The 25,478-nt window shown below is 35.9% G+C and overlaps 8 protein-coding genes across 13 annotated transcripts; 3 read left to right on the top strand and 5 right to left on the bottom strand.

Annotated features, from left to right (window-relative positions):
- Positions 1-317: 317 nt before the first annotated feature.
- Positions 318-3,364, bottom strand: LOC9316127 (probable L-type lectin-domain containing receptor kinase V.3). Of its 2 annotated transcripts, XM_021027929.1 has the most exons (2): positions 3,165-3,364; positions 318-2,326 (listed from the first exon to the last, which is right to left on the bottom strand). In XM_021027929.1, exon 2 carries the CDS (start codon positions 2,296-2,298, stop codon positions 412-414), a length of 1,887 nt encoding a protein of 628 aa, XP_020883588.1. In that variant the 5' UTR covers positions 2,299-2,326; positions 3,165-3,364; the 3' UTR covers positions 318-411. The 2 variants fall into 2 exon arrangements, with proteins under 2 accessions (XP_020883588.1, XP_002880060.1); XM_002880014.2 differs by lacking the exon at positions 3,165-3,364 and having other exon boundaries at positions 318-2,737.
- A 77-nt stretch (positions 3,365-3,441) lies between these two features.
- Positions 3,442-6,967, bottom strand: LOC9316126 (protein IQ-DOMAIN 14). 4 transcript variants are annotated; one of them, XM_021027928.1, is made up of 6 exons: positions 6,691-6,967; positions 6,084-6,153; positions 5,829-5,926; positions 4,764-5,717; positions 4,339-4,668; positions 3,442-4,258 (listed from the first exon to the last, which is right to left on the bottom strand). In XM_021027928.1, the coding sequence occupies exons 3-6, from the start codon at positions 5,901-5,903 to the stop codon at positions 3,572-3,574; spliced, it is 2,046 nt and encodes a 681-aa protein (XP_020883587.1). In that variant the 5' UTR covers positions 5,904-5,926; positions 6,084-6,153; positions 6,691-6,967; the 3' UTR covers positions 3,442-3,571. The 4 variants fall into 4 exon arrangements, with proteins under 4 accessions (XP_020883587.1, XP_020883585.1, XP_020883586.1 ...); XM_021027926.1 differs by having other exon boundaries at positions 4,764-5,720; positions 6,691-6,966; XM_021027927.1 differs by lacking the exon at positions 6,691-6,967 and adding an exon at positions 6,316-6,450 and having other exon boundaries at positions 4,764-5,720.
- A 1,856-nt stretch (positions 6,968-8,823) lies between these two features.
- Positions 8,824-9,728, bottom strand: LOC9317990 (glucan endo-1,3-beta-glucosidase). The gene is made up of 4 exons (XM_021029316.1): positions 9,600-9,728; positions 9,412-9,443; positions 9,084-9,324; positions 8,824-8,979 (listed from the first exon to the last, which is right to left on the bottom strand). Exons 1-4 carry the CDS (start codon positions 9,652-9,654, stop codon positions 8,945-8,947), a joined length of 363 nt encoding a protein of 120 aa, XP_020884975.1. The 5' UTR covers positions 9,655-9,728; the 3' UTR covers positions 8,824-8,944.
- Positions 9,729-10,191: 463 nt separating this feature from the next.
- LOC9316125 (major pollen allergen Ole e 10) lies at positions 10,192-11,620 on the top strand. The gene is made up of 4 exons (XM_021029792.1): positions 10,192-10,588; positions 11,002-11,036; positions 11,132-11,378; positions 11,463-11,620. Exons 1-4 carry the CDS (start codon positions 10,534-10,536, stop codon positions 11,495-11,497), a joined length of 372 nt encoding a protein of 123 aa, XP_020885451.1. The 5' UTR covers positions 10,192-10,533; the 3' UTR covers positions 11,498-11,620.
- Positions 11,621-12,374: 754 nt separating this feature from the next.
- On the bottom strand, positions 12,375-16,505 carry LOC9317989 (something about silencing protein 10). Of its 2 annotated transcripts, none has more exons than XM_002880011.2 (16): positions 16,208-16,505; positions 15,939-16,030; positions 15,772-15,850; positions 15,499-15,650; positions 15,200-15,346; positions 14,966-15,105; positions 14,768-14,855; positions 14,458-14,637; positions 14,174-14,326; positions 14,022-14,084; positions 13,765-13,907; positions 13,553-13,658; positions 13,178-13,461; positions 13,013-13,076; positions 12,833-12,901; positions 12,375-12,737 (listed from the first exon to the last, which is right to left on the bottom strand). In XM_002880011.2, the coding sequence occupies exons 1-16, from the start codon at positions 16,302-16,304 to the stop codon at positions 12,606-12,608; spliced, it is 1,989 nt and encodes a 662-aa protein (XP_002880057.1). In that variant the 5' UTR covers positions 16,305-16,505; the 3' UTR covers positions 12,375-12,605. The 2 variants fall into 2 exon arrangements, with proteins under 2 accessions (XP_002880057.1, XP_020883636.1); XM_021027977.1 differs by having other exon boundaries at positions 13,765-13,904; positions 16,208-16,504.
- A 153-nt stretch (positions 16,506-16,658) lies between these two features.
- On the top strand, positions 16,659-18,216 carry LOC9316124 (signal recognition particle 14 kDa protein). The gene is made up of 5 exons (XM_021027979.1): positions 16,659-16,677; positions 17,031-17,102; positions 17,312-17,405; positions 17,503-17,612; positions 17,937-18,216. Exons 2-5 carry the CDS (start codon positions 17,100-17,102, stop codon positions 18,093-18,095), a joined length of 366 nt encoding a protein of 121 aa, XP_020883638.1. The 5' UTR covers positions 16,659-16,677; positions 17,031-17,099; the 3' UTR covers positions 18,096-18,216.
- LOC9317988 lies at positions 18,208-19,996 on the bottom strand. The gene is made up of 4 exons (XM_021027978.1): positions 19,796-19,996; positions 19,165-19,469; positions 18,725-18,979; positions 18,208-18,646 (listed from the first exon to the last, which is right to left on the bottom strand). Exons 2-4 carry the CDS (start codon positions 19,432-19,434, stop codon positions 18,350-18,352), a joined length of 822 nt encoding a protein of 273 aa, XP_020883637.1. The 5' UTR covers positions 19,435-19,469; positions 19,796-19,996; the 3' UTR covers positions 18,208-18,349.
- A 688-nt stretch (positions 19,997-20,684) lies between these two features.
- LOC9317987 (endochitinase At2g43620) lies at positions 20,685-22,068 on the top strand. Its single transcript, XM_002881875.2, has 2 exons — positions 20,685-21,219; positions 21,500-22,068. The coding sequence occupies exons 1-2, from the start codon at positions 20,763-20,765 to the stop codon at positions 21,892-21,894; spliced, it is 852 nt and encodes a 283-aa protein (XP_002881921.1). The 5' UTR covers positions 20,685-20,762; the 3' UTR covers positions 21,895-22,068.
- The last annotated feature ends 3,410 nt before the right edge of the window (positions 22,069-25,478 follow it).

The raw sequence follows: 25,478 nt of genomic DNA, 5'->3' as shown, positions 1-25,478 counted from the left end.
ATGAGAAGAAGAAGAGACAAAGAACTTTGTTTTATTGTTTTGTTTATTATTAGAAATATAATTTAGGTGTATTTTTGTATTAATCCATGTAAATCATTGAAAATTGTATTAATTGGCTTTAAACGTGGGTTCAATTTATAAAAGTAATGGGCTTTTTGTAGATGTAAATTAGTTTTTGATTAGGTCAATGGGGTCAAGAGATATTTTTAGTTGGGTTCAATAGATTTAATATAAAGACATATAATGGAATTTTTAAAATTAGTAGGGTCAGCTGACCCCACTACCCACCAAGTGTCTCCGCCCCTGACTCCATCACTCCCTTAATTATCTCATAATCTATAATTCTAATCAATTATATATCCCAAATGCCTGGACTTTCATGATTTTAGCCTGTGATTGATTGCACGCCCACTAGAGAAACAACCTTGGTCTGCCCGACGGAAGTATAGGTTCCGTAATGGCCAAGTTACCTATGGACTCCACCGTCGTCACCGGATCAAGCACTTTGCTGTACCTCTCGTACCAATTTTCAAACTTCTCGGATCTAACAATATCAAGCAGATTATCTGGAAGCTCAGAAACTCCGTTCAAGATCTTAACCACAGTAGCCATATCCGGCCTAACCTCTTCAGCCTGGTGTGAACATAACACTCCTAGCTTCAGAACAAGCTCGAGCTGTCCCTTATCATGATCTTGTCGGACTCTTTCAGTAGCCGCCTCTACAATATCACCGTTTTCCCAACGATTTATCGCCCAGTTTGTAAGAATAGCCTCTTCCGACTCTGCTCGTGGCTCAAACAGTTTTCTACCGCAAGAAACTTCAAGCATAAACACACCAAAAGCGTAAACATCTGTTCCCATGGTTGGTCTTCCGGTTCTCATGATCTCTGGTGCCATGTACCCGAATGTTCCAGCTACTCTAGAGGTTTGAGGATCATATCCTTGATCATATACCTTAGCCAATCCGAAATCCCCAAGACATGCATTCATCTTGTCATCGATTAGCACGTTTGCTGGCTTGATGTCTCTATGAATGACGACATGTACCCACTCATGATGGAGATAGGAGAGTGCAGAGGCTACATCTTTGACGATCTTGAAACGTTGACTCCAAGAGAGTTGTTCTTGATCTGATATTCCGTAGAGGTACTTATCAAGGCTTCCATTGGGCATAAAGTCATAAACCAAGTAGAGCTCTTCTTTGTATCTGCAATAACCAAGAAGCCTGACTAGATTGGGGTGTCTAAGCCGACCAATAGTCGAAATCTCGGCCAAGAATTCTCTCATTCCTTGACTCGAATCATGAGAAACCCGTTTAACAGCAATCTTTGCATTTGAACCTGGAAGTGTGCCTTTAAAGACCGGACCAAATCCCCCTTTGCCTATACGTTGTTTGAAACCGTTTGTGGCATTAAAGAGTTCTTTGTAAGAAAACCTATGTGGTCCACATTCGATCTCCCATTCCTCTAGAACCTCCATAACTTTCTTATGTCTCTTATATAAGAAAACACTAAAAGCTGATGCAGCAAGCGCAACAAAGAGAGCCAAAGTCAAGCACGTCACAAGAACTATCAGCTTTACCTGAGACTCTTCCTTAGGATATGGAGGAAAGGTTGGTATAGCAAAATCCAGTTGTGGAACAATAATAAAGGTAAACACATACCACATCCACATGTAATGTATTGCTCCGACCGACCCAGTGGAAGCTATGAAGCCGACATACATATTCTTCGAAAGATATGGTGACAAATCGTGGTTCAGTGAAAGAAGCGGCAACTTTGGGACATTAGCTTCCTCTGCTGGAGATAAGGTGACATTAAGCTGTTTTTCTTCCTGGCTATACAAGATCGTGACTCGGAGTAGATTTCCACTGATTAAAGAAAGGTTTTTGAACTGACCCTTTTGATCATAGTAACCGGCAGGAGCAGATACTGTAGATCTCATACCGTTTATATTGATACCAACATGGTTATCATCAATGTCACCAAATTCATCGTCTTTATGGATATCAAGCTCCACAGCAATGATATGGTTGGAGCTTTTTCCATTATTTGTATCGTTGAAGATACCAAGGTACTGATCAGCGGATGCACCGGGAATGCCTCTCGTGGGAGAGATCACAAAGGCCATACCGTGAGAGCCTTTGTGTCTATGCTCAGGGACGATAGCAAAGAAGAAGGTAAAAGAAAACGAAGTCACGTCACCGTTGATCGAATTCTTGAAAGGGAATGGCTTGTCATCAAAGGCTTGACCATAAGCGTGCTTCTTGGTGCTCGTCAACGTCGTGAAACCATTCATTAACCCGGCGGATCCCTCAAAAACAAGCCTGCCAAGTGAGTTTTCAAGATTAAACAGAGCAATGATCACCAGAACCATCAACCAGTTGATTTTACGAGACATGATTATTGATTGATTGAGCGGTTTACAAGGGAAGAAGATTATACAGTTTGTCTTGTTTAAATCCTTGATAAGCAAGGAAAAAGTCAAGTGATGACTTCAGATACACGATATAGTCACAAGAACTGCAAATATTTATAAGGCATAGAGTTGCAGATCAGTGTCTGAACACAATTAATTTAACAATGTGTCCAAATCATCCATGAATCATGCAATATGCCATATCAAAGAACTGGTCAAACAATGTATTTCAATAAAATCTGAATTTCTCAGAACTCAAAATGTTTGACTATAAGATAAAACTATAGATCAAACTTTTGAAATCAGAGACATATTTACTCTAATTTAGTAGTCTTGCGTGTCTACTAAAGACATGTGTTCAATATAGTCATAAAATCAAAGTCTTGCATGACTATTATAGTTCATGATCTTGAAATCAGAGCCATATTACTGTAATTTAGTAATCTTGCTTATCTACTTAAGATACTTAAGACATGTGTTCACCACAGAATAAAAGTCTTGGCATGAATATATTTTCTAAGAAACACATGAACCTTAATATACATTCATACATCATTCATGACATCATTCATGACATCATGTTAACTTCGTTTAGGAATACGCCGGAGAGAGCAATGACACCGAGGAGGAAATGAAGATTTACGAAGTTTTGGGGTCAAACATATATAACAGAGAATATATGAAGGACTAAACAGTAAATTAATTAAGACGAAAAACAAAAGAAAAAGAAAGGGAGAAATACAAACCACCGCCGGTTAAATAGCCGAGCATTCTCGTCTCATTCCGATAATTCTCTCGCCGCCTGTGATTCATTCCCGGCAACTTCCCCTGATCCGCCGGCGGACTCAGGAATCGATAGAGACTGAAGTGTTTCTAAGGCAGAAGAAACGCCGAAATGGGCCTACTGTGGCCCATTAGATAGATATAGGCCTCCTAATCATAATTTAAGCCGAGAGGGTATTTACGTAAAATTCAGGAGAATATGATTGGAATTGAGTAATTGAGAAAAGCTAATGGTGAATCTACTGCAAACCAAATCCTCTGTTTTTTGTTTTTTTTGTTTTTCTGTTTGACATTTTATTATGTTACAACACTCAAAATCAACACCACCACCCATAGTGAAACAAAAGAAAAATGTTCAAATCAAAAGAAATCACACAAATCTGTTAAATTCCTTTCTCCCAACTGTTGTTGCCATCGAGGCAGTGGAACCAATACTCAAATTTCCTACTGACTTAAGTGTCTTGTGCTTCTCAAGAACCACACCTCCAGGTGAACCAGGACCTCTCTGGCTGCTGCTGTTGCTCATGAGCAATGACCCTTTGTTCCATCTAAACGTATCAAGACCTTGTTGCATGGGAGGAAACGACATTCTCCTCTTCTCGCTTACCGGTGTACCCATCACTCTCTCCTTTGGATTGCTGTTTGGTCTAACTTTTGCCTTTGCAGAGACTGTTGGAGCCATGTAGCTCGGGAATGGAGGGCAGCTTGTGAGGCTGTCATCATCCTTGAAAGGAGAATCTTGACCTCTTAGTCTTCCTCTCGAGTATCTTGATGGCCCTGTGTGGATGGGTCTGGATGGAGTGTGAAAAGTAGATCTCGACGATCTGGGTGTGGAAGTGTCAAAGTGGTTGTCAAGCCTGATATGGTGTTGTTTGCTTGACTGAGACAGAGGACTTGGGCACAGTCTTGATGGTGTTAGCCTGAAATCTCTTTGTGCTTGGCTATAGCTCGGTGCAGGACTAGCAAGAGGATGCTGCCGGTCCACCCAGTTCCACCATTGAGGGAACCCACCTGAAGAACGATTGTCCTGAGTAGACTTGGGACTATTCTTCCACAGCTGCACAGAGATAGAGATGTTGGCAAAAGCTGAAAATATGCATCAACATGATGATGGCATGAGGAAAGATTGAGTATTACCTTGCGAGAATATGCATAAGCCATGGATCTTTCTCTCTTGATGATCGCGTCAGTCTTTCTCTGTGATCTTGCATCCCTTTCTTCTTTTGTCAGTACACTGTCATCCCAATTATCGTTACCAGCTTCAGACGCACCCCATTTGACTTCATCTTTCTCAACCTGAGCTTGGTTTTCCAACATTTTGATGCGACGTGACTGGATTTGGGATTGAACACGGACCACTTGCTGCATGTACTTCATTGCATTTATCGTCTGCCGCTTCACACTGTATCCTCTCACCACACCTTGAAGTCTGACTAGACCTTTGAGAGCTCTGAAACTCTTCCTTGCCTGTTTCACACAAGTCAATAACTTCCTTGTCTTGGAAATGGAGGCTAGTGTAATGGAAAAATATTGTAACATAAACAAAGAATGTGTATACGTACCATGTAACCTCTGAAAGCTCCTTGAATCTTTGTTGCAGAAGCATGTTGGACCGGAAGCGTCGCCTCTGGTCTATAAACAACCTCTCGTCGCTGCACACCCCTAGGCGAAACCGCTCTTGGAGAAGAGGGCTTAGGCGTAGTGGGTCTTGGAGCATCCAATCTTGGTGCGTCTGCTCTTGGAGAAGGAGGCTTAGGCGTGGTAGGTCTTGGAGCATCCAATCTTGGTGTGTCTGCTCTTGGAGAAGGAGGTTTAGGCGTGGTGGGTCTTGGAGCATCGAATCTTGGTGGGTCTGCCCTTGGAGAGGCAGTTTTTGGGGAAGGAGGTCTTGGAGTGTCCAATGTTGGTGGCTCTGCCCTTGAAGAAGCAGCTCTTGGAGAAGGAGGTCTTGGAGTGTCCAATGTTGGTAGCTCTGCTCTTGGAGAAGGCGGCTTTGAAGAGACGGCTTGTGGGGAGGCACCTCTTGGTGAACTTGGTCTTGGAGAAGGAACACTGGGAGGGGTAATTCTCTGAGAAGGAACTCGAGTAGAAGCAGGCCTAAGAGGAGGAGCAATGGCAGAGGCTGATGATGGCTTCGGCTTTGGCGAAAGTGATCTTGGAAGGTCAGCTCTTGGAGAAGAAGGCTTTGGCGAAAGGGATCTTGGAACTTCAGCTCTTGGAGAAGGAGGCTTTGGAGAAGCGGCTCGTGGTGAGGCAACTCTGGGAGAAGTTGGTCTTGGGGAAGGAACCCGAGGAGAAGCAGGCCTCGGAGGAGGAGGAGGAGAGGCTGAAAATGGATTTGATCGATCAGGAGTAGGAGGCCTGAAAACAAGATTGTGATCTCTCTCAGCCTCGCCCAAGATCTTTTCGATACTACTAGGCTCTCTGAAGATGGGAAGAAATGAATTGGTCTCTCCATGCCTTAGCTTCCCAAACCCTTTCTTCCTCTTTTCTTTTACACTCTTTCTCTCTGGTTCCTGCTGCATAAAATGTTCACCAAGAGCCACCAAAGTATCTCATATCAAAAACTCTTAAATCTGCAAGCTAAGAAAATCCAGTAAACGTTTATTTGGGAGTGACCAGCTTACATTGGCTAGCTTCTCTTTGGAATGTGGAGTAAAAACCCTTTTGATAGCAGAAAACCAACTTCCTTTCTTCACCATTATTCCAACATTACTTTCCTTACCTGTCACAATAAAACAGAACCCAAACCTTTGTTTCAGCCTTTTCTTTCACACACAACTCAAAGGATTAACCTTTATGGTAGTTCTAAGATCTATGCATGTAGAACTTTAAGACTACTACAATTGTGTATTGATCATCAGAAGATAAGTATTTCTTACCGAGATTGATGGATAAGATTTTGGGAGAAGGCGCAAGTTAGCATGATTGCTCTGTAGCCAAAACTCTTACCTGCATGATCCAAATTGAAACTGTAGTTAAAGACAATGAAAGAAAATCAAAGGCAGATCCAAAGAAACTAAGATAAGGAAACTGCCAAAGAGAAAAGAGAGAGGTTTTTAAGTTGTTGAGCTTCCATGAAAAGTAAGTTTTAACTTTTTGACAAATCTTAACTTCTCTTCAGATTAGGTGAACTGACTAAATCAACACAAATATTGCTTCTTCTATGCAAACGAGAGAGAGAGAGACTGAGACAAAGATGACAGCTTTCAAGTGTAAAAGCTCTGAATTTTAGTATTAGAAAGAAGCTGAAAATTGAGAATTTTGGTTAGAGAATTTTCTCACAGAACAAGTCACAAGTGAGCTCTTTCCCTTTCTCTCTCTTCTCGAAAATCATGTGTTTCACATCCCAACAAGACTAAAGACATCAAAGAGAACACACAGAACAAAAAAAGACAGATCTTTTGAAACACCCCAGAAAACTAGAAAGTGAAAACTATAAAAATCAAGAAACAGAACTAAAAATACTCTCCTTGCTAATAAACATACCTCGATGCTGAGAATTTTTGTAGCTTTCCTTTCTTCTAGATTTTCTCAAAGAAAGAAGCAGGCAGAGAAGAAAGAAGAACTCCTGTCTGGTAATTTTCCCTTTTCTCTTTGTCTATCCTCTGCTTCCTCTCTCAGCTCTCATACACACACAATAAAGAAATAGTATTTTTAATTGTTTTTGGTTGGTTATTAAGAAAAATAATTAGTCTTCTCTAATCGTTTTAGTGTGTGTGGGTAAATTACTTTCAAAATGGTTGAAAAGTCTGCAACTTTGGATCTGGGTCTAGTTGGTATTGCGATGAATTTCGAAACTTTTTCTTTCCTAGTTTCTCTTACTTCCTTTTTGGAATTAATCAAATCGATTTATCATCATGAAGAAAGAGAAAGAGTTGGTCACTTTATCACTCAATGTCTTGGGCCTATTCTTTGAATTTTACCTTCATTGTAACCACAAACTTAAAAAACTCATCCCTAACCAATCGGTAAAACAATCTCTAGTAGACTATAAGTTAGATTAGTAGTGTTTTTATAAGGAGACTTCGTGTAACTTTTCATCTCCTCTAAAAGTTGACAACTATTGATTTGTCTTTAACCATTTCTGCAATGTCAAACTAAATTTTTCATTGTAAAATTTAACTAATGAAATAAATATTGTATGAATTCTAATCATTAAAATACTTAAGATAAGGTTCCAAACACAAGTATTTACATGTGTGATCAAATTTACCAGTTGAAAGTAACCAGTTGTAAAATACTATAGAAATTTAATCAGTTTTCAAATAAAATTAGAGTCGAAGAGAGCAACATGAATTTTCTAAAACGTCATATTCCTATTATCATTTAAGAAAAATAAAAAAGCCAGGACTCTCAAAGAAGAACTATGCCATAATTATCAGTTTCTTAAGTATATATGTTCCTGTCCGGCTGTCCCCGCCCAAAAAGTATATATACTTGTCAAGTTTAAAGTTATATCAGGTTTAGTGGAGAGATTCTGATTTGTTTATCTGGTGTATAATATAGAAATCAAAATTACGACAGTTTGCTTTTTATTTATTGTACAAAAACGACCAACAAAAATTAGTATATGAGTTTTTGTTTGGTATCGAAATGAGAAGAGAATCTGAAGAAATTTTCATAGACGAGGTTGATTCTCTTTGTTGTCTCATGATGTTTCTTCATACGCGCTCACATCTCGCGTGTGGTCTCACTTTCTTGCCTTCATTAATTTGTGCAGTATTTGCCAAATGTTATTTCACGTGACATCGACCAATCACTGTTCTCCTCTGGGAGATGTTGGATAAAACGCTTCATAATTCTTACTCCACAAACTTTGAGGTTTAGTAAAAATTGTGGGGAGAAGATTTCTTTTGAAGTAAACTCGACCTAGTTCTTGGTCTAAGGAAGGAGACATGCAAATCAAATGTATCGTTTACGGACTAGGAAACATTAGTGTTAAAAACGCATATAATTTAACTATGGAATACAATTCAAGGAAGAATAATAAAATATTTCAACTAAGTGGACAAGACCAGACTTCTTCCCACATTCCTTCCCACTATAACCCGTCTTCATATGCTGCCACATTTGCTCGTGTGTGTGATTTAAGAATTATTTTTTCCGCATTAAGACCTAACCTAACCCTACCTATATTACAATATCTATGTGTCCCCAATATGGATTAGTCTTTGGTCGATAACTCGATATGATGCAAAGATATAATATTTACACAATTATTTGAAAAATATCTAACCTCAACTGACAATTAAACACAACACAATTAGGTGATCTACAGCCATATTTCGTGTACTCTGATCTATCTCATAAAAACACAACAACATAACTTAATTTCATATGGTTTATCCAGAAAAAAAAGAAAAAAAAAAAAAACCACAATTAAGACTTTAATGAAAACTGTAGAAAACTTAATGTGTATGTTAGGTTTTGTTGGCAAGAAAATCAAACTATAGTACTTTACATCTATTTAGGTAAAAACATTAAACAATTTACAATTCACATCTAATGTATATGTATATATTATTATTTATGTAGTATAACCATCCTCAATCACATAAAAGTACGTATACTGGTATATGTTAGTTAATATTAATACTGAGTAGATGAAGTATTGATAAATATATTAAATCTCAAACATTTAACTGTTGAAAAATCGAATTACACCAAACTTTTAATATTCATAGGAAATTTCAGATACAGTCCTCTATCTTCTTGCAGCAAGATCGAACCTTGATATGTTTTACTTACGAAATTGATAAATGCAACCTTCGTAGCCTGTAAATATGGAAAATAAATAATAATTGATATGATATCATACATTCAGACATAATAAAAGTTCCATAGTTGTTTAGAGAAAAAAAGATAAAAAGAAAACTCACTAGGATCAGTTATGCCGATGAGACCAGAGCCTTCAAAATTGCAGTTCCAAAAATGTCTTCCTTGAGCTTGGTAATAAAGATTCATGGCAACAGAAGCACGACTAATGAGATTATCTGGTAAATAACATGCACCTCCTTCCAATATAATCTGACAATCAATTTTCGAACACGCAAAGTTTATGTTTTCTTGAAGCCTTTCGTTAGCCGTAGAAGGTTTAGCAACACACCAATCTCCGGAGCGCTGTAACAAAGATCAAACTCAAAGTTCATTACAAAAAAAAAAGAAAAGAAATAAAACATTTAATAACTTGATTATTTTCAATCTTACATCTGCCTTGGCTACTTTCATGAGATTTCCTTCTGTAAGAGAAACATGGAAATGAAACTAAATTGTTTCAGTACTTGGAAAATATTACATTCAATATAAGATTATTAATGATCTATAAACCCGTATGTATGCATCGCTACATACCAATTATATTATACTAATTAACATGATGATTAGGTGTGGATTACCTGACCAAAGGTATAAGATGATGATGAAACAAAGACATATTTGTGCTTTAGCCATGTTTGATTATGTTTGACGTCTGAAACCTCCTCGTATACAGCTTTGCTATAAACTAGGTTATATATATAGAGAGAGAGAGAAATTATATATAAATTACAAAATAAAAAAGCATTATGTGATTGAATATTTATATTTAGTATCTGATATATTTATTTGTCGACTTTCCAAGTTAATTATTATTATTAAAAAAAATGTATCAACACATGTTGACAGTAGAATGGACATTTCTCAAAAAAAAAAAAGATTTCCTACTATAAGTGATAAAAAATATTTATTAAGTGATAAAGGAAAAATATATTTTTTTTTTGGTAAAAGTAAAGGAAAAATATTGCCTACTATAAATGATTAAAGAAAAAGATTTCCTACTATAAGTTAATATGGATAAATTTGGAAATCCTCTTTGACTTTGAAATCAGACATAGGAATTTTGACATAACATTCCACATACTCATTTTGAAATAACATTCCATATATTTGAATTTTGATTTTAAAATTCAACAATAAATCATTAGACGATAACACATGGTTTTAATAAGTATGTAGAAACCAATGAAAGAATAATACATGATTTTGACAAAAAAAAATTAAAATCAAGGATCCAATAATACATGATTTTGCTGTGGATTTCTAAATCTATTATGAACCATTAAACCCCTCCCCTTAGAATTCATAGATGAGCTTTCAGACTAATACAATTGGGCCTTTTATATATATTTTTGGGCTTAATTATGTTTAGTATCTGTGATATTAGGGCTAGTGTGACTGTGACCTAAGGTAAAGTATATATATGTGATTATGTGTGTATAGCCCTTTATATCAACACACAAAATTTCTAGAACTTTTGTGCAATTCTGACAAAGACATCAAACAAAAACAAACATGACTAAAGCACAAATATGTTTTTCTTTCATCATCTTGTTATACATCTCATCAGGTAATCTAATCATCAGTTTGATATAATATACTCCCTCCGTATTTGAATAAATGTCGTTCTAGCCTTTTTTCTGTGTTTTTAATTAGTTGTCATTTTAACAACTTTTGCATAAAATTTCCTAAATTACCCCCAATTAATTGATCATAATTAATCAGTCTAAATTACCAAAACTACATATACCAAAAATATAATTGTAAATAATCGTTTCTCATAAGGTTAGTTTTGTAATTCTGTGCCTTTTCTTAATTCACCCAAAAACAGTTGAAACGACATTTTTTCAAATACAGAGGGAGTACTGATTAAATTTACCTATACATATTGATTGTTATATATGTGTGATTTAGTTGATTGTTAGATTTGTTTCCTTTTTTTTGTGAAATTTAAAAAGATTTACTTCCATGTTTCTCTTACAGTAGGAAATTTCATGAGAGTCAATGCACAGGCACCGGTAAGATTGCTGATAAAAGAGAACGAAACCAAAAAGCAAACAAAAATCAATTTCATATGGTTTTTATATCTTTTTGAGTTTGCTCTTTGTTATAGGGCCAAGGGAGTTGGTGTGTGGCTAAGCCTGGCACGCCGATCGAACAACTTGTAAAGAACTTAAACTACGTGTGTTCGAATTCAGGAATTCATTGTGAGGTTGTGTCGAAAGGAGGTACATGTTATGATCCAATTAATCTCTATAATTCAGCTTCTGTCGCCATGAATCTTTATTACCAAAATCAAGGAAGACACTATTCAAAATGCGATTTCGAAGGCTCTGGTATAATTACCGTAACTGATCCTAGTGAGTTTTATCTCTCCCTTCTTCTTTGTTTTTTTCTTCTAAACAGTGAGTTCTATCTGACCTCAAATCATTTTTTTTCAACAGGTTGTGGATGTTGCATATATGAATTTTATAAGTAAAGCATAGAAAGCTTCGCCAATGTATTTGTTACAAAATCAAATAATTCTGATAGTTCATATTTGATATCTAAGATTTGAATAATTAATGGTTCAATTTTCCCTTATATATATTAGTGTTTGAAATTTATTTCATGAGGTCAAAAAACCATCTTATCTAATATCATATCGATATGTACCTCTATAATTATGTGGACGATGTTTGTTTACATCATAGAGACGAAAATTAATTATCTCTTTTAAAAAATAGATGTAATGGTTTACCAAAAAAATAAAAAAAAAAAAAAAAAAAATAGATGTAATTGTTAAGTTTAAGTCCAATTCCTGACTAATTTTTCTGAACCAAATTTATCACTAAATTGATCAAATATGTATGTGTTCTGATTTAATATGCGGGAGAAAAATTATCAGATCACACTGTCCCAGTCTTAAAACTGTAAATGTAAAATTTACCAAAAATTCACTAATTTTGGACTATATTCATAGTTTTTTATGGATACTATAGGAATAAACTTTACTATTGAGTTAAACATATAAGACAATCTAATAATAGTTTAATATGATTGATGTGGTAAAATGTACACTTAATTTAGTTATATCACCGAGACAACAACACTACACTATATCTTATGGTGGTTGAACCTCCAAATCACTTTAATAAAACCATTTAAAATCTTTATAAACTTTCTAAAATCTTTGTAAAGCCTTATAAAAAGGGTATAGTTGAAAATTAATAACATGTGGAAGTATTTTTGAACAAGAATATTTTTTTTTTTTTATTTTTGAAATTTCCCCAAATCTTTTTCTTTTATCACTTGCTAAATTTTCTTACCTACTTATACTTTAAATGGAGAATAGTCATAATCAAATCAACTCAATGTGGCTGAAGAATTCATCAACTACTTCGTACTCTTTAGCATATTGAATTGCCTTCTTGTACAAATGTAAGACAACAGATTTAAACAAAAACATCAAAAATTGCAAAACAAGGATTTGCTTAGTCTTGAAGAAGAGAAAAAATGAAAAGTACGAGATCCACAATAGAAGATAATACAACAGCAAAACGAAGCGTGCAAATAGAGAAATTGGGGGACATAGGAAGAAGAGGAGGTTAGTTCTTGATTCGGATGCTCCTGCTTGTGTTGGGATTGATACCGCGAGTTTCTCCTGAATATGGACCTGTTTGTTTCCGGATATCTCTGACCTGTCCTTTGCGATCAATGACTTTTTTCTCGTGCTTATTCTGCAAACAAAAATTCAAGATCCCAAAACAAGTTAAGGCAAATAAACAGATCAAAGAAACGAAGGTTGCAGAAACTGGCAATTCAAGATCGTTACCCGATACTTCTTTCTCGGGTTTTTAAGGTCCTTGTTGCGTTGTCGGGTCAATCCTCTGTTACTCATAATCTAGGAATTGGTGGCGAATAGATAAAAAAAGAGAATCAAAAGAAACGTTAAACTATGGTGCTAAGTAGAGAAACAGATGATATTTGTTGTGTGCTTTGGAAACATTCCAACCTGATTTGTAATGTGTCGTTTTCCTTCCACGCGTTCTGGCGATGACGGGATCAAATGTGGTTTCCTGAACAAACACAAAACGTTCCATTGAGATGAACAACGTTATACAACCACAACTGTCAACATTTGTGAAAAGGAAAGGTTAATGTAATGTATTATTATTACCTTGAATAGATCTCTGCTTTAGCAGCTCGTTTAGCTTCTTGTTTCTGTTTCACTTGTTTGTAAAATTCATCTTCTGAGCCTTCTGATTCACCATCATTATCAACCATGACATTGTTACCACCATCGATATCATTGTCATCATCTGATGCAAATGCCCCATTTTCATTCCTGCCATCTCCCTCTGATGACTTCACACCAGCTCCAGCCAAAACTCTGAGCTCAAACTTTCTACGCCGTTCTCCAATATCATCCCTTTGTGGTAAATCATCATCTCCAGAAACAGTCTACCAAAACATAAGGTGGATATATTTAAGAAAAATAATAGTGTAAAAAGTAACAAAAACATGTCTAAGTTCCACAGCTGCGATATGTTACCTTGGGCTTCCGTTTGGTGGACACAAGCTTGGTGAGCTTATCAGCTGTTACATTATGTGTGCTATTGTCTGCATCATCCACATAATCATCGAATGTCTCTAGCTTCCTGGTTAGATACGAGATTGAAAAATTAATTATACAACACAATCTTCGAAAAGGGACAACAGAGATCACCATAGTAAAGGAGTGATGAAAAAAGGAGAAGCTATTACCTATTAGCTAATTTCTGGCGTTTCTGAGCTTTGTCAGACTTTGAAACAGTAGAACCAAGGACTCCATTGCTTCTAAGCTTTCCCTCTAGAGCTGCTCGAAGTTTTAACATTTCCTCACTTTGCACATCAACCTGATCATTCTGCTACCAAAAAAGCAGAATTTGTACAAGTCAAAGGAAGAAAATATGCCAGTAAGCAAGAGGTTGAACGAGTTCCAATAGAATAGAACCCAGGAAAATGCTTAGATTTGTATTCACCTGGTGCTTGCGTTTCTCTCCTTTTTTCTTCTTTTCTTCTCTTGCTCCATCAATTTTCATCGGCTGAATAAACAGAGATCAGCAAGGTGGGGTACAAATAAAGTGTCAAACAACTCATAAGAGATTATCACGAGTAAGATCCTAACTTCTACCTCGGCTGTGTCTTGCGTGATTCTATCTACTGAATCAGAAACAGGTGAAGTGAGCTGATCTTCTTTAACCACCTTTTGCACTGTTCCATTAGCAATACTTCTCGCTAGGGACTCTTCAAACCCAGGGGGAAGCTCTCCATCAAGTTCTTTGATCTAATTATAAAGAAAAAGTATACATTTACTCAGCAGCTTTAATATATTAACAAACATAGCTTGTATAGTCTTAGAAGAACAACATGTAGATTGTCGAAAGATTAAAAACTTAAAAGGGTACACCACAGAACCTTATCTAATAAAGATTTGATGTCTACAAGACGGGCAAGGACCGGATGATCACGGATGGGCTGCCCTTCAGACTTGAGTAGAAGATAAAATGTTATAGATTGGCAATAGGTGAGTAGCAGAAGCTGCTTAACCTCCAGGTACCTTGTTCCACCATTCAAGGATATTTCTCCTTCCTTTAACTGCAAGGAGACATAATTGCATAAATTTCTGGAGGAGTCACAAATCCCTTCTTTTGACCAGTGGGTGATATAAAGTGGCAATATAGAACTATATTTTAAACAAATTGTGGAGCAGTAGAAAAGGTTTTACCTTACTCAAAACAGGATTTATCTTACTCTCAAGCTCTTCGACTGCATAGTTCAACTCAGACAAAAGACCAACTATTTCCGGAGCAGAACTACATGAAAGACATATTACGTGAACATTATTATACATAAAATGTAACAAAGTCTCATACAAATATATTAAGCTAATGAAAATATTAGAACCAGAAAACATCAACATTACCTATATACTACATCCATTTGCTCTTCTTTTGACAAAGAGTTGATGTCTTTCTTGATCTCTTCAACATGTGTGTCCTTGTCATCCTTCTCTTTCTTATCTGTGATAGATTTTGTAGCCTGCTTTCCTTTTTTAGAAATTTCCTGCCAAATATAAACCAGAATGATGCGTCAATGATCTAAAGCAACAGGGTAGTTTTTAACTACATGATAGTAATTGGTAACACCCATGACCCACCTCCATGGTTAATTCTCTGTCACTCTCTTCTTCACTATCATCGTCTAACCCAGCATCAGCTGCTGTAATGGATCCAAGTTGTTCTCTCCGTAGTCTTATCACCTCCTCTTCTTCCGCTTTAAGGTCTTCATCATCACTTGATTGGAGCTTCAAAATCACATCAAACCAGATTAGCAACTTATGTAGAGTTTTGTTTCAGGGAGAGAATATTAACAAAAGGAATCTAGCCTTTCAAGGAAATGGATTCGAGGCAAATAATCAGTGGGTTGCAAATGTCAAGAAACCAAGACACTTCTTACATCAAAATCCACATTATCACCACTATGGTATAAGCCACTTCTTCCGCCCCATGTGCTCCTTTTCTCTTCCTCATCTTTATCCTTATCATCATCAGCCATTTCATCGTCACCATCACCAAACTTTGCCCTTAGATATTTCTTCTGCCTAATCACTGCACAATTAAAAGGCCCCGATGAGAAAACTCAGAAAAGGAGTAACTGTAGGTATACCGTTTTGACAGATTAGATGCAACAACTACATATAATAAGCCAAACATAGGAAGACATCCTTACTTTTGGCAGTAAGTCCATTCTCGGACTCCTCTTCGTCTTCTGTATCTTCTTCATCCTCGTCACTTTCATCATCCACACCCTATAAGCCAAAGTAACTCAAATTGAAAGGAAAGCATTGCAAAGAATCGATGCAAAAGATGTCTAGAAACATAAGCCAAAAAACAAACCTTTAAATCAAAAACTGGTTGCACATCATCTTCATCCGATTCATCAGTATCATCATTAACATCCAAGGGAACTATATCCCTCTGTTTATGAACTGTGGACAAAAAAAAAACATCATAAGAATCATCATCACACACATTTCATCAAAATCGTCAATTGAGTAGAAATAAGCTAATAAAGCACCTAACAATGGGGACCTAGTCAATCCAATAATCGATTAAGCTTTAGGAAACAAAAAAGGACAAATTTTGTCAAGTGGGTAGAAATTTACAGGCGTCAATCTCGTCATCGTATTGGTCTTCGACGATATCTTTGCGGTTTTTTGTACTTTTACTACTTCTCTTCAAAGTCCCTCCTTTTTTCCCCATTGTTGTGTTGCAGAGCAGGTTCTGGGGATAAGCAAACTTGTGCGACTGCACAATCCCTTAGCGAACTAGGGTTTCCACTTCACAAAGATCAGCTCGACGGTAACAATTAGGTAAAAGTTTCTACGACGGGAACAATTTCTGGAGGATATCAATGGTGTCTGAAGAAGAAGCTGAGTTTCCAGAGAGAGAACGTATTGATCAAAACCCTAGTAAGGTTTTATAAGTTACTGGGCCTAATAAAGCCCATTATTATCTAAATAAGCCCAGATTTAAATGACTTTCGGACACAAGGGTATACTCGTCTTTTGACTTGTGGCGACTCCTTTTTACCGAATTTCCTCCGGCCGGTGAGTTTTTGGAAGCACTCTCTCTGGTCAGTTTCATTGCTTTTTTTTTTTCTTAGTTTGAATTCTGATTCTTAAAACTCGTGGCTTTTGAGCTGGGTTTGTTGGCTTAATCAGATTTAACGCCTCCAAATTGTGGCGAATTGAATTCTATTGTCTCCGTGATGTGATTTTTCGTGTAGATTTGTTCAGAAGCTTTGACGATTTAGGGTTGTATTTCGTGGGTTTCTTAGCGTAGAATTGATTAGGAATCCGAATGGTTTCAAGCAATTGTTTCAATTGTGCTTAGATTTTAAGTTGCGTATTCGATTGATATCGACAAAGTTCAATTCTTTAAGATCTAACACTTCCCTTCACTTGCATTGTGTTTTATTTTTCTCAGTGATCTGAGTGATAAGAAGTCTTTCGAGAGCTTGAGGATCTGAAGAAAATATCCATCTGCGGTTTAACAATGGTAAATTCTCGTTCTATTTCAGGATTATGTGATGTGAAGATTTTTGTGAGATTTGTTTATTCTTCGTTTTGTGTTTGCTGGGATTTGATTCAGCATTGACGCTACATTGTAGGATTCAATGATGATTGAAGGAGTGTTAAAAAAACTAACTTTTGCTCTTGTTTTGACTGATCATGCGTTTATTGATGCCATCATTTTTGGTTTTGCAGGTTCTATTACAGTTGGATCCATTCCTCAATGAACTCACGAGCATGTTTGAGAAAAGCAAAGAGAAGGGTTCTGTGTGGGTTACTTTGAAAAGATGTATTGTTTGACAATCTCATCCTCCACTTTTGTTATCTGGTTTTACTTGAAATATCGTTTTGAAGATATCTTATGTGATGTTTATTACTTGTGTCAGCATCTCTCAAGTCTAAGGTGCAGAAGAGGAAACTGAGCTCAGCTGGAGAATCCATTGAATACAGATGCCTTATTCGAGCAACTGATGGAAAGAAAACTGTTTCTACTTCGGTATGTTCTATGCATTATCTCAAGATTATGATCTAGAACCATGTATGTTTCCAAAGGTTGTAATTATCCATTAGTAAGCCATCACATCCATTACTCGGAGAGATTGTTTAAGTGTTATTACTCTCACTAGATAATGGATAAGAATAAGAGATAGCATTCTCTCTTAGCTCATCCTTCCTTGCACTATTTTAATTGGCTTCTAGCAGTTGTGGAAGCAGCTCGGGAAACAATAAACCGATCAAAAACCTATTCAAGTTCTTGTAAATTGATGCTGGTCTATGATCTTTAAGAAGTAACTTGTTACAATGCTTTTTTATTTGTAAGGTTGGTGCTAAGGATCACCAGAGATTTCAAGCATCATATGCCACCATTCTTAAGGCCCACATGACTGCCTTGAAGAAGAGGGAAAGGAAAGACCGGAAGAAATCTACAGAGGCAGAGAAGAAAGAAGGCACTTCAACCACTAAATCTAAGAAACTTTGATTTCTCCTTTTGTGTTTCTCATTGATTTGCAATTGCTGCTTAAGAATTGAATTTTGAAAGATCTAAAAGATTTTGACTTATGTCATTATAGAGATTTTGGCTTGCATTTGCCTTTCCCTCAGAGAAAGATGATCATGTATACACCAATTCCATACAAATGCACGAACATGGATCAAATTCAAGAAACTGATTCTTAATTTCAAACAATAAGAAAAAAACTCAATTGTTATTATGGATCTCTTCCTGTTCCTAACCTAGTAAGATACCTCATCAGAATTTGAGTCCACATAAGCTTCATCAGAATTTGAATCCACGTAAGCCTTGATAACACGTCTGTACTTCTCGGGGCTGTCATACCAGGTTGGCGTGTTGATGATCGCCTTTTCTAGCCAATACTCATCATACACTCTTTGCCTCGACATCTTCTCCAAGAATCCGTTCCAACCATCCATGGCTCGGGTCAATCGAACAGTCTTAGGTCTTCCCATAAGAAACCTAATGTAATCCCTTGCAAGCTTGACCAATTCCTCCCCAGTGATAATGTAGGTGTACTGCAAAAAAAGTATATTCAATCAAAGCAAGATACGATATTTGAAGTTCAAATCTTTCCAGAAAGTTGTGTCAATTACCAAAAAGATGAAGCCTAGGGTTGCCAAAACCACTTGCAAGGTTTCATCTGCGATCCCAGCAAGACCACCATCTTCTCCTCCTGACCCTTCAGGACGCTCCTCACCATTTCCACCACCGCCACCACTGCCTCCACGTGGAGGAATGTTGCCGCCACTGTCAGTATCATAAAAGTCTTTCTTTTGTATCTGCTCTCGCAACATATCTTCAACCGATTTCTTCCCCATAGCTTTCTCTATTGCTTTCCATGGCGATATCTAATAACAAAATTCATTATAACAATCACTAAGAACAAATTTGACAACAAAAAAGAACACACACTTATCATCAGCAAACAGAACAGCAAAGTTCTTAGAAACATACACAAAATAAATCACTCTCCAGTTGTAAAGTAAATTCATTTCCACGCAGAAGAACTTAACATGAGGAAAAAGCATCTGACCTCATCACTACCATCAGGTTTATCCTTCCCACCAAATAAGCACACAGCCGGACTTTGTTTCGATTTCCCAGTAGGTAAACGACGGCGATGATTAAGAAGAGGCGAAAACTGAGTAGACACTGCAGTAGTAGCTCGAAGCGTAAATGAGGTACGCGGGCAGTAATCAAAGCGTACTGACGACCTAATTGATACACTGGAGACACAATTTGGTCGTGTTATCCTTGCAGGATAGTAAGATGGTCGAAAGCAATTAGCCTGAGTAAAGCTCATCTTTATCCCAATGCTTCTCTTAATGCAATCACTTTCTGGAAAAAAAAATCAACAGCAAACAACGAACACAACCAATTAGAACCCTACATTGACCTAAACAAAGATTCGTCTGGGCATGATCAGAACTTGAGTATATAACATAAGACGTCATTTCTAATCCAAATACGGAGAAAAGAACAAATCTTTGGGATAATTATGTCGTGGTCATGGAACAATAAGCAATATAAGTTACCAGAAACCAATAACTTCGAATGTGGTAGTATAAAGGCACTGGTTCGGTAATTATAAGGTAAGAACAATGAGCAGCTCGCAAGAAATCGAAATATCATAGAGAAAGGAGAGTAAGAAACCATAAATCTACCTTTTCGAAGCCTTGACGAGATAGAGAATTCGAAGCCCTAGTTGTCGCTTGGAGAGAAAGAATTCGATTTTTTCCCCCTTTGTATCCTGAAACAACGGAGAAGCCGAAACTATGTGAGAGGAGGAAGCGATCGACAAAGTTTTTATCTATCTTTGACAGATGCGGCTTAACGGCGTCGTTTTCACTTGAGCTCCGATGGTTCTAGACTTCTAGAGTCTCTAGACCATGGGTTGGTAAGACTAAACCGGTTTTATTGATAAGCTGGTCTAATTTCGACGCATGACTGCTTGGAATTGCAATTTGCATATTCGATGTTTTGGTTTGGTTTTGTTGGGAAGAAATATAATAATGGACTGAAATTGAGTTGGTTTTTTCTAATTTTGGTTGATTTTGATTTATAAATAAAAATATTTAATATTATCAAACTTGTAAAAGAATTAGCTTCGTTAGTCATCTTTCTCACAATTTATTCAATTTTTGTTAAAAATAAAAGTAAAATTTGTAAAAGAACGTTCTAAATGCTATATTTATTATACAAACGATACTGGAAATATTTTGTCTCCTAATTATCAAAAACTTGAACTATTCAATAGAAAATCTCAAACGTTTGAACTCTGAAATGATCTAAATTGGTTGTTTGAGATAATCAAGTTTTTATGAGAATGATTTTCATCCAAGTAACTTGGTTGTTTTAAATTTTGATTACATATTCGTTTTTGATCTGATTTATGACCGACATGGAATTTCTCATAACGACAAGAAATTTTTTTGGATCATTGACTTTTGTTTAGTGGTACAAAGTGGCATTGACTTTGACTTAGAAAAAGCCAATCAATAATCGTGAAAGATATCTAACATTGATCAATGTATCATTTTGAATAGACCAAAATTACACTATAAGTACATCAACACACCTTCTTCATTTCTTCACACAACTCTCCCTCACACAACATACTCCAAACACAAAATGACTTCCCAAAGAGCAATGTTGAAAAACGCTCTCATCCTTTTTCTCTTCACCTTAACCATTATGGCAAAAACCGCGTTTTCGCAACGGTGCAGTACAACCGGATGTGCAGCTAATCTATGCTGCAGCAGATATGGATATTGTGGCACTACAGCCGCCTACTGCGGTACCGGGTGCAGAAGCGGGCCTTGCAGCTCCCCAACCACACCTATCCCACCAACTCCTAGCGGCGGTGCAGGCGGTCTAAACGCTGATCCTCGTGATACAATTGAAAATGTTGTCACGCCAGCATTTTTTGATGGTATCATGAGCAAAGTTGGAAATGGCTGCCCAGCGAAAGGGTTCTACACTCGCCAGGCTTTCATCGCGGCCGCCCAATCGTTTGAGGCCTATAAAGGAACTGTCGCTAAGCGTGAGATTGCGGCTATGTTGGCTCAATTCTCTCATGAATCTGGAAGTAAGTTCACTATAAACCCTTCTAGTTTCACTACATAGAATGCATGTACTTTAATTAAGAAAATAATTATTTTCAAGAATATTATTACATCTAGCACTACAATAATGTTTCTTGGTTAATTTAACCCCAATTAATATTTATGAAATTTAGTGTGTGAACAATAAAATGATATATCTTTGTAAATAACTCTTATCGTTAATTGTGTCCCTATTTTTTGTATCGATTAATTAATTAATTTGAACCTCTCTATTATAAATAACGATCTTTTACGGTATGCAAGGTTTTTGCTACAAAGAAGAAATAGCTAGAGGGAAATACTGCTCAGCGAGCACAGCTTACCCTTGTGCACCGGGAAAGGACTACTACGGTCGTGGTCCCATCCAAATCACATGGAACTACAACTACGGTGCAGCCGGAAAGTTCCTTGGACTCCCTCTCTTGACCGATCCAGATATGGTGGCTCGTAGCCCACAAGTTGCCTTTCAGTGTGCCATGTGGTTCTGGAACCTAAATGTTCGTCCAGTCTTGGACCAAGGCTTTGGAGCCACCACGAGAAAGATCAATGGTGGCGAATGCAACGGTCGACGTCCTGCAGCGGTGCAGAGCAGAGTTAACTTTTACTTGGAGTTCTGCAGGATGCTTGGGATCACTCCTGGAGCAAATCTTAGTTGTTAAAGATGTTAAAATGTGGTCATATGACACGGTTTCATATTAGAAGTGTGGTCGTGCACGTATGAGTTTATAACTAAAGGTGTCGAATAAAAAGATTATGCGGTGTATCCTAATGTACCAATATGTTGTTTGTATCGGTTGTCATAGAATGAAGTATATCAGCCAATCCATAATAAACGCATTTACTAAAATTTCAACTTTTTTTTTTTGGTTAAGGGTTATCCAATTTTGCAGAGGATATCGTTTGATTTTTTGGCTTGAGAACAAATTACATAAGCTGAAACTTAAAGAGAAAATTCATGATATATATATATATAATGAATAAAAAGTGTGAACAAATGGTAAATTTTACAGAAGATTGTCTTTTTTGTCTGAGAATGAAACAAGATGAAACAACTTAAGAATAATATTTACAAGGGTGATATTTTTTTCTTTTTTTTTTAGTATAAGTTGTTTATAAGTGTCTGAACCAAATGGTGAAAGTGAGAATCACTAAAGGGAACCACTGCCGAGTGCCGAGTAATGTATATTTGTATGATGAGAATAGTTTTTTTTTTTTTGTAAAATTTCCATAGCTAGGACCGATCGATAAATAGGCCTAAAAAAAATGTATGCACATATATTCGAATGAAATAAGATATTGACGGTTAAACACAATGAAGTCAAAAAAAAATTCCAACTTTTTTCAATACAAACGGAGTATTAAGGATAGCCATATACATACAGTAGTTTGAACTAAGGAAAATATCATCAAAATAACAAAAATACTTCCAGAAAAAATGGTCCACATCACACGTAAAATGAGCGTGGACTTACACATGAGACTGAGAGCGTTCGTACGTAGACACATCAGAATTCATAAACGACATCATCAAGAGGGCCTCTTTCGATGACTTCTTATTTGTCTCTGTTTATAGGAGGACCCCTCTAGGCCTTTTACCAGTAATCAAGACTCTTAATCTCTTAGATCATTGAATCTATGAAAAAATTGTTGTGCTGACAACATTTTTTTTTTCATTTTTGAGTTGAATTGTTGATGATGTTTTCTTTATGGAAAGTGAAAAGCTATTTTAAATTTGAAGTAAATAATAAGTTTTTTTTTACATAACTAAATACTATATTTTTGGTTTTGGATAATAGTTTTCTGTTTTATAAACACAACTTAAATGGATATCTAGTTTTTTTAGATCAAAGCTCGATTAGCCTTTCACAAAAGACTAATAAGCAAAATTCGCAGAGGAGGCATAGTAGTGATGTCGAATCTCACGTCACGGTTGTTGTTTGCTGTGAAACCAAGTTTGAAGCCAGCGGAAAGCTAGTTCGAGAAGTGAGTAAGTGAAGGGAAGATGTTCTATTTCTTATGGTGAAGTCTATATTTTTGAAAACTTGGTCTGAGTTTCTTCGTTTCCCCTCCACGAGTGTCGTCTATATGTGTAGAATATAGGATCGATAAAAAAAACTACATTAAATATGATGTCCCTATCTTTATTGTTGGATTTGATCGAGTTAATAATGTATACATTATTACTCATTTTTGTAAAGATGATGATGCGAACGCGAACAAAAAGCATGTGAATGAAAAATGAGCGGATATTTATCTAGTATAGGGATAAAGTAAAATTTTGATTAATAATCAGATTTAAACTATAAAACAACATCATAAAACAACATTCTTTATACACCAAATATAAAATCGTCACTTAAAATGGAAATAATTTTAGATAATTAAAAACAATAATACCAATTGGCTTGACATGGAAAAGATATAGCGGCCGCTGAATAAGATAAGTAAAAACATAAATAAGCACACCCAAGATTTTGAATAGGGTATTGCGATAGTCAAGATAAGATTTGATCTGCGCATCGTGGAATCATAATAAATGTTATAGTTTCAGATTACGAATCAAAAATAAATAGTATTAAGTTCTTAAATAGTTACATCTTGCAAAACAAAGAGTTCCTTCACGTGAGCATGTGACATGCTTGAGTTGACTTTGAATGGATAGGGCCACGTCAACGCATTCAAGGATCCGTAATTAGCGCTTAAGTAAAACCTCTTTATTTGTCGTGACTCTGCGACCCCCTTTTTAATTAACGTTTTTAGTCAACACAAGATTTCATTAATGATAATTTTAATACTATTGTAATTAGTTTGGAATGTTAACTAAAATTCTCATTACGTGAGAAAACTTAAGATTATCATTTCCAAACCATCGCAAGTTCCTTGAAAGTTGAAAACCTATGTACGTGCTTATATTCTAATGGCATATTCGCCTCTGATATGCAGATAGATTATTATATACAGCTGCATATATAATTCGGATTCATGGCCTTCAATTTCAAATCAATTGTATCACATAGGTTTTTTTTAAAAAAAAATCGTATCACATACCTTGATTTTATGCGTGGAGTGTAAGTAAGCAATATCGATGAATCCGTCAGTTAGCAAAATTAACCCCAAAAGAAAAAAGAAGTATAAGCAATAATATATATATTCAACAATCATGCTAGAAAATATTTTAATAATGATCTCCGCGCTAATTAGTATTACTATTCCAAAGAGAAACCAATAAGAAATTATTGGATAGTTCGATACTTAAAATATGATGTCCAGTTGAGAATGGTTTTCAAAACTATATTATATAACTTTTATATTATATATATTTACTGTTTCAAAAAAGAAAACTATTGTATAAATATTTGGCGAATTTCTAAAGTTAAGTAACTTAAGTTGACCAGCACATCTTCTGGTTAATTAATGGTTCACTCGTATCGCGAGGATTTACTCGTCGTTGAAAAAGTCTTTTATGCAAATTAAATCTAACTTTTTGGGTAATATCATGATGTGTATAATAATTGATTAATAAGTTTTAAACTATTTAGATAGCGATTACACGACATGAAAATAATATTACATGGTCAAGTTTATATACGGAGGTCCGATGACTCTCATGGATCCTAGTATAATCTGATAGACATCGTTAAGCAACCTATTATTATAGTTATTTTTATGTTAATGACGTACGATGTACAAATTCTAGTTTTCTCCCCTGAATTATTTGATGCTAGTTTTCTTCAGAGTTGAGTTTTAGTTTAACGAATACGGAACGACAATGAATCGAGCTAATAGTTGTATTCGCATGCACAATTTACTATTTTCATTGTTATTTTTTAGTTATTTCGAAGTTCGAACGGATCAGTACGATTTAATTAATCTACTCTGTTCTAATATAAGGTTCAGACTTAAAAAAAAAGAAAAAAAAAGCGTTTATTTCCATTGTTCTTTGTTAATTAGCCATATCGAGATATAAATTATACTCCTTCCGTTTCGTTTTAGTTGTCGTTTAAGGTTTTTTCACACAAATTAAGAAAAACATTTAATAATCTGTTTTACCCTTTATTAATATATTTTTTATAAAAAAATTGATTGGCCAAAACATTAAAACAGTAGGGATAAAACTGGAATTTTCACCAAACATTTGTATTGAAAACCTAAAACGACAACTATTATGAAACAAAATTTAAATCCTAAAACGACAACTAAAATGAAACGGAGGGAGTATATATTTCAGTGTAACCAGATATTA

Source organism: Arabidopsis lyrata (genome assembly GCF_000004255.2).
Source record: "Arabidopsis lyrata subsp. lyrata unplaced genomic scaffold ARALYscaffold_4, whole genome shotgun sequence".
In the NCBI taxonomy this organism is placed as follows: Eukaryota; Viridiplantae; Streptophyta; class Magnoliopsida; order Brassicales; family Brassicaceae; genus Arabidopsis; species Arabidopsis lyrata.
The sequence above is the reverse complement of the archived record's forward strand: the minus strand, read 5'-3'. Positions and strand labels throughout refer to the sequence as shown.

Excerpts from the sequence above, each read along its gene's own strand:
- LOC9316127 (XM_002880014.2), bottom strand. The coding sequence starts at position 2,400 with ATGTCTCGTAAAATCAACTGGTTGATGGTTCTGGTGATCATTGCTCTG.
- LOC9316126 (XM_021027926.1), bottom strand. The coding sequence starts at position 5,903 with ATGGTGAAGAAAGGAAGTTGGTTTTCTGCTATCAAAAGGGTTTTTACT. Across the intron at positions 5,721-5,828 it reads CCAAAGAGAAGCTAGCCAAT|CAGGAACCAGAGAGAAAGAG; the intron begins GTAAGCTGGTCA and ends CATTTTATGCAG. Across the intron at positions 4,669-4,763 it reads GAGCTTTCAGAGGTTACATG|GCAAGGAAGAGTTTCAGAGC; the intron begins GTACGTATACAC and ends TGTGTGAAACAG.
- LOC9317990 (XM_021029316.1), bottom strand. The coding sequence starts at position 9,654 with ATGGCTAAAGCACAAATATGTCTTTGTTTCATCATCATCTTATACCTT. Across the intron at positions 9,444-9,599 it reads CATCTTATACCTTTGGTCAG|AAGGAAATCTCATGAAAGTA; the intron begins GTAATCCACACC and ends TTTCTCTTACAG. Across the intron at positions 9,325-9,411 it reads TGAAAGTAGCCAAGGCAGAT|CGCTCCGGAGATTGGTGTGT; the intron begins GTAAGATTGAAA and ends TCTTTGTTACAG.
- LOC9316125 (XM_021029792.1), top strand. The coding sequence starts at position 10,534 with ATGACTAAAGCACAAATATGTTTTTCTTTCATCATCTTGTTATACATC. Across the intron at positions 10,589-11,001 it reads CTTGTTATACATCTCATCAG|TAGGAAATTTCATGAGAGTC; the intron begins GTAATCTAATCA and ends TTTCTCTTACAG. Across the intron at positions 11,037-11,131 it reads GAGTCAATGCACAGGCACCG|GGCCAAGGGAGTTGGTGTGT; the intron begins GTAAGATTGCTG and ends TCTTTGTTATAG.
- LOC9317989 (XM_002880011.2), bottom strand. The coding sequence starts at position 16,304 with ATGGGGAAAAAAGGAGGGACTTTGAAGAGAAGTAGTAAAAGTACAAAA. Across the intron at positions 14,638-14,767 it reads TAAATCCTGTTTTGAGTAAG|TTAAAGGAAGGAGAAATATC; the intron begins GTAAAACCTTTT and ends GTCTCCTTGCAG. Across the intron at positions 13,462-13,552 it reads CCACCAAACGGAAGCCCAAG|ACTGTTTCTGGAGATGATGA; the intron begins GTAACATATCGC and ends ATGTTTTGGTAG.
- LOC9316124 (XM_021027979.1), top strand. Across the intron at positions 17,406-17,502 it reads GTGGGTTACTTTGAAAAGAT|CATCTCTCAAGTCTAAGGTG; the intron begins GTATTGTTTGAC and ends TACTTGTGTCAG. Across the intron at positions 17,613-17,936 it reads AGAAAACTGTTTCTACTTCG|GTTGGTGCTAAGGATCACCA; the intron begins GTATGTTCTATG and ends TTTATTTGTAAG.
- LOC9317988 (XM_021027978.1), bottom strand. The coding sequence starts at position 19,434 with ATGAGCTTTACTCAGGCTAATTGCTTTCGACCATCTTACTATCCTGCA. Across the intron at positions 18,980-19,164 it reads AACCTGATGGTAGTGATGAG|ATATCGCCATGGAAAGCAAT; the intron begins GTCAGATGCTTT and ends TTTTGTTATTAG. Across the intron at positions 18,647-18,724 it reads CCCTAGGCTTCATCTTTTTG|TACACCTACATTATCACTGG; the intron begins GTAATTGACACA and ends CTTTTTTTGCAG.
- LOC9317987 (XM_002881875.2), top strand. The coding sequence starts at position 20,763 with ATGACTTCCCAAAGAGCAATGTTGAAAAACGCTCTCATCCTTTTTCTC. Across the intron at positions 21,220-21,499 it reads ATTCTCTCATGAATCTGGAA|GTTTTTGCTACAAAGAAGAA; the intron begins GTAAGTTCACTA and ends ACGGTATGCAAG.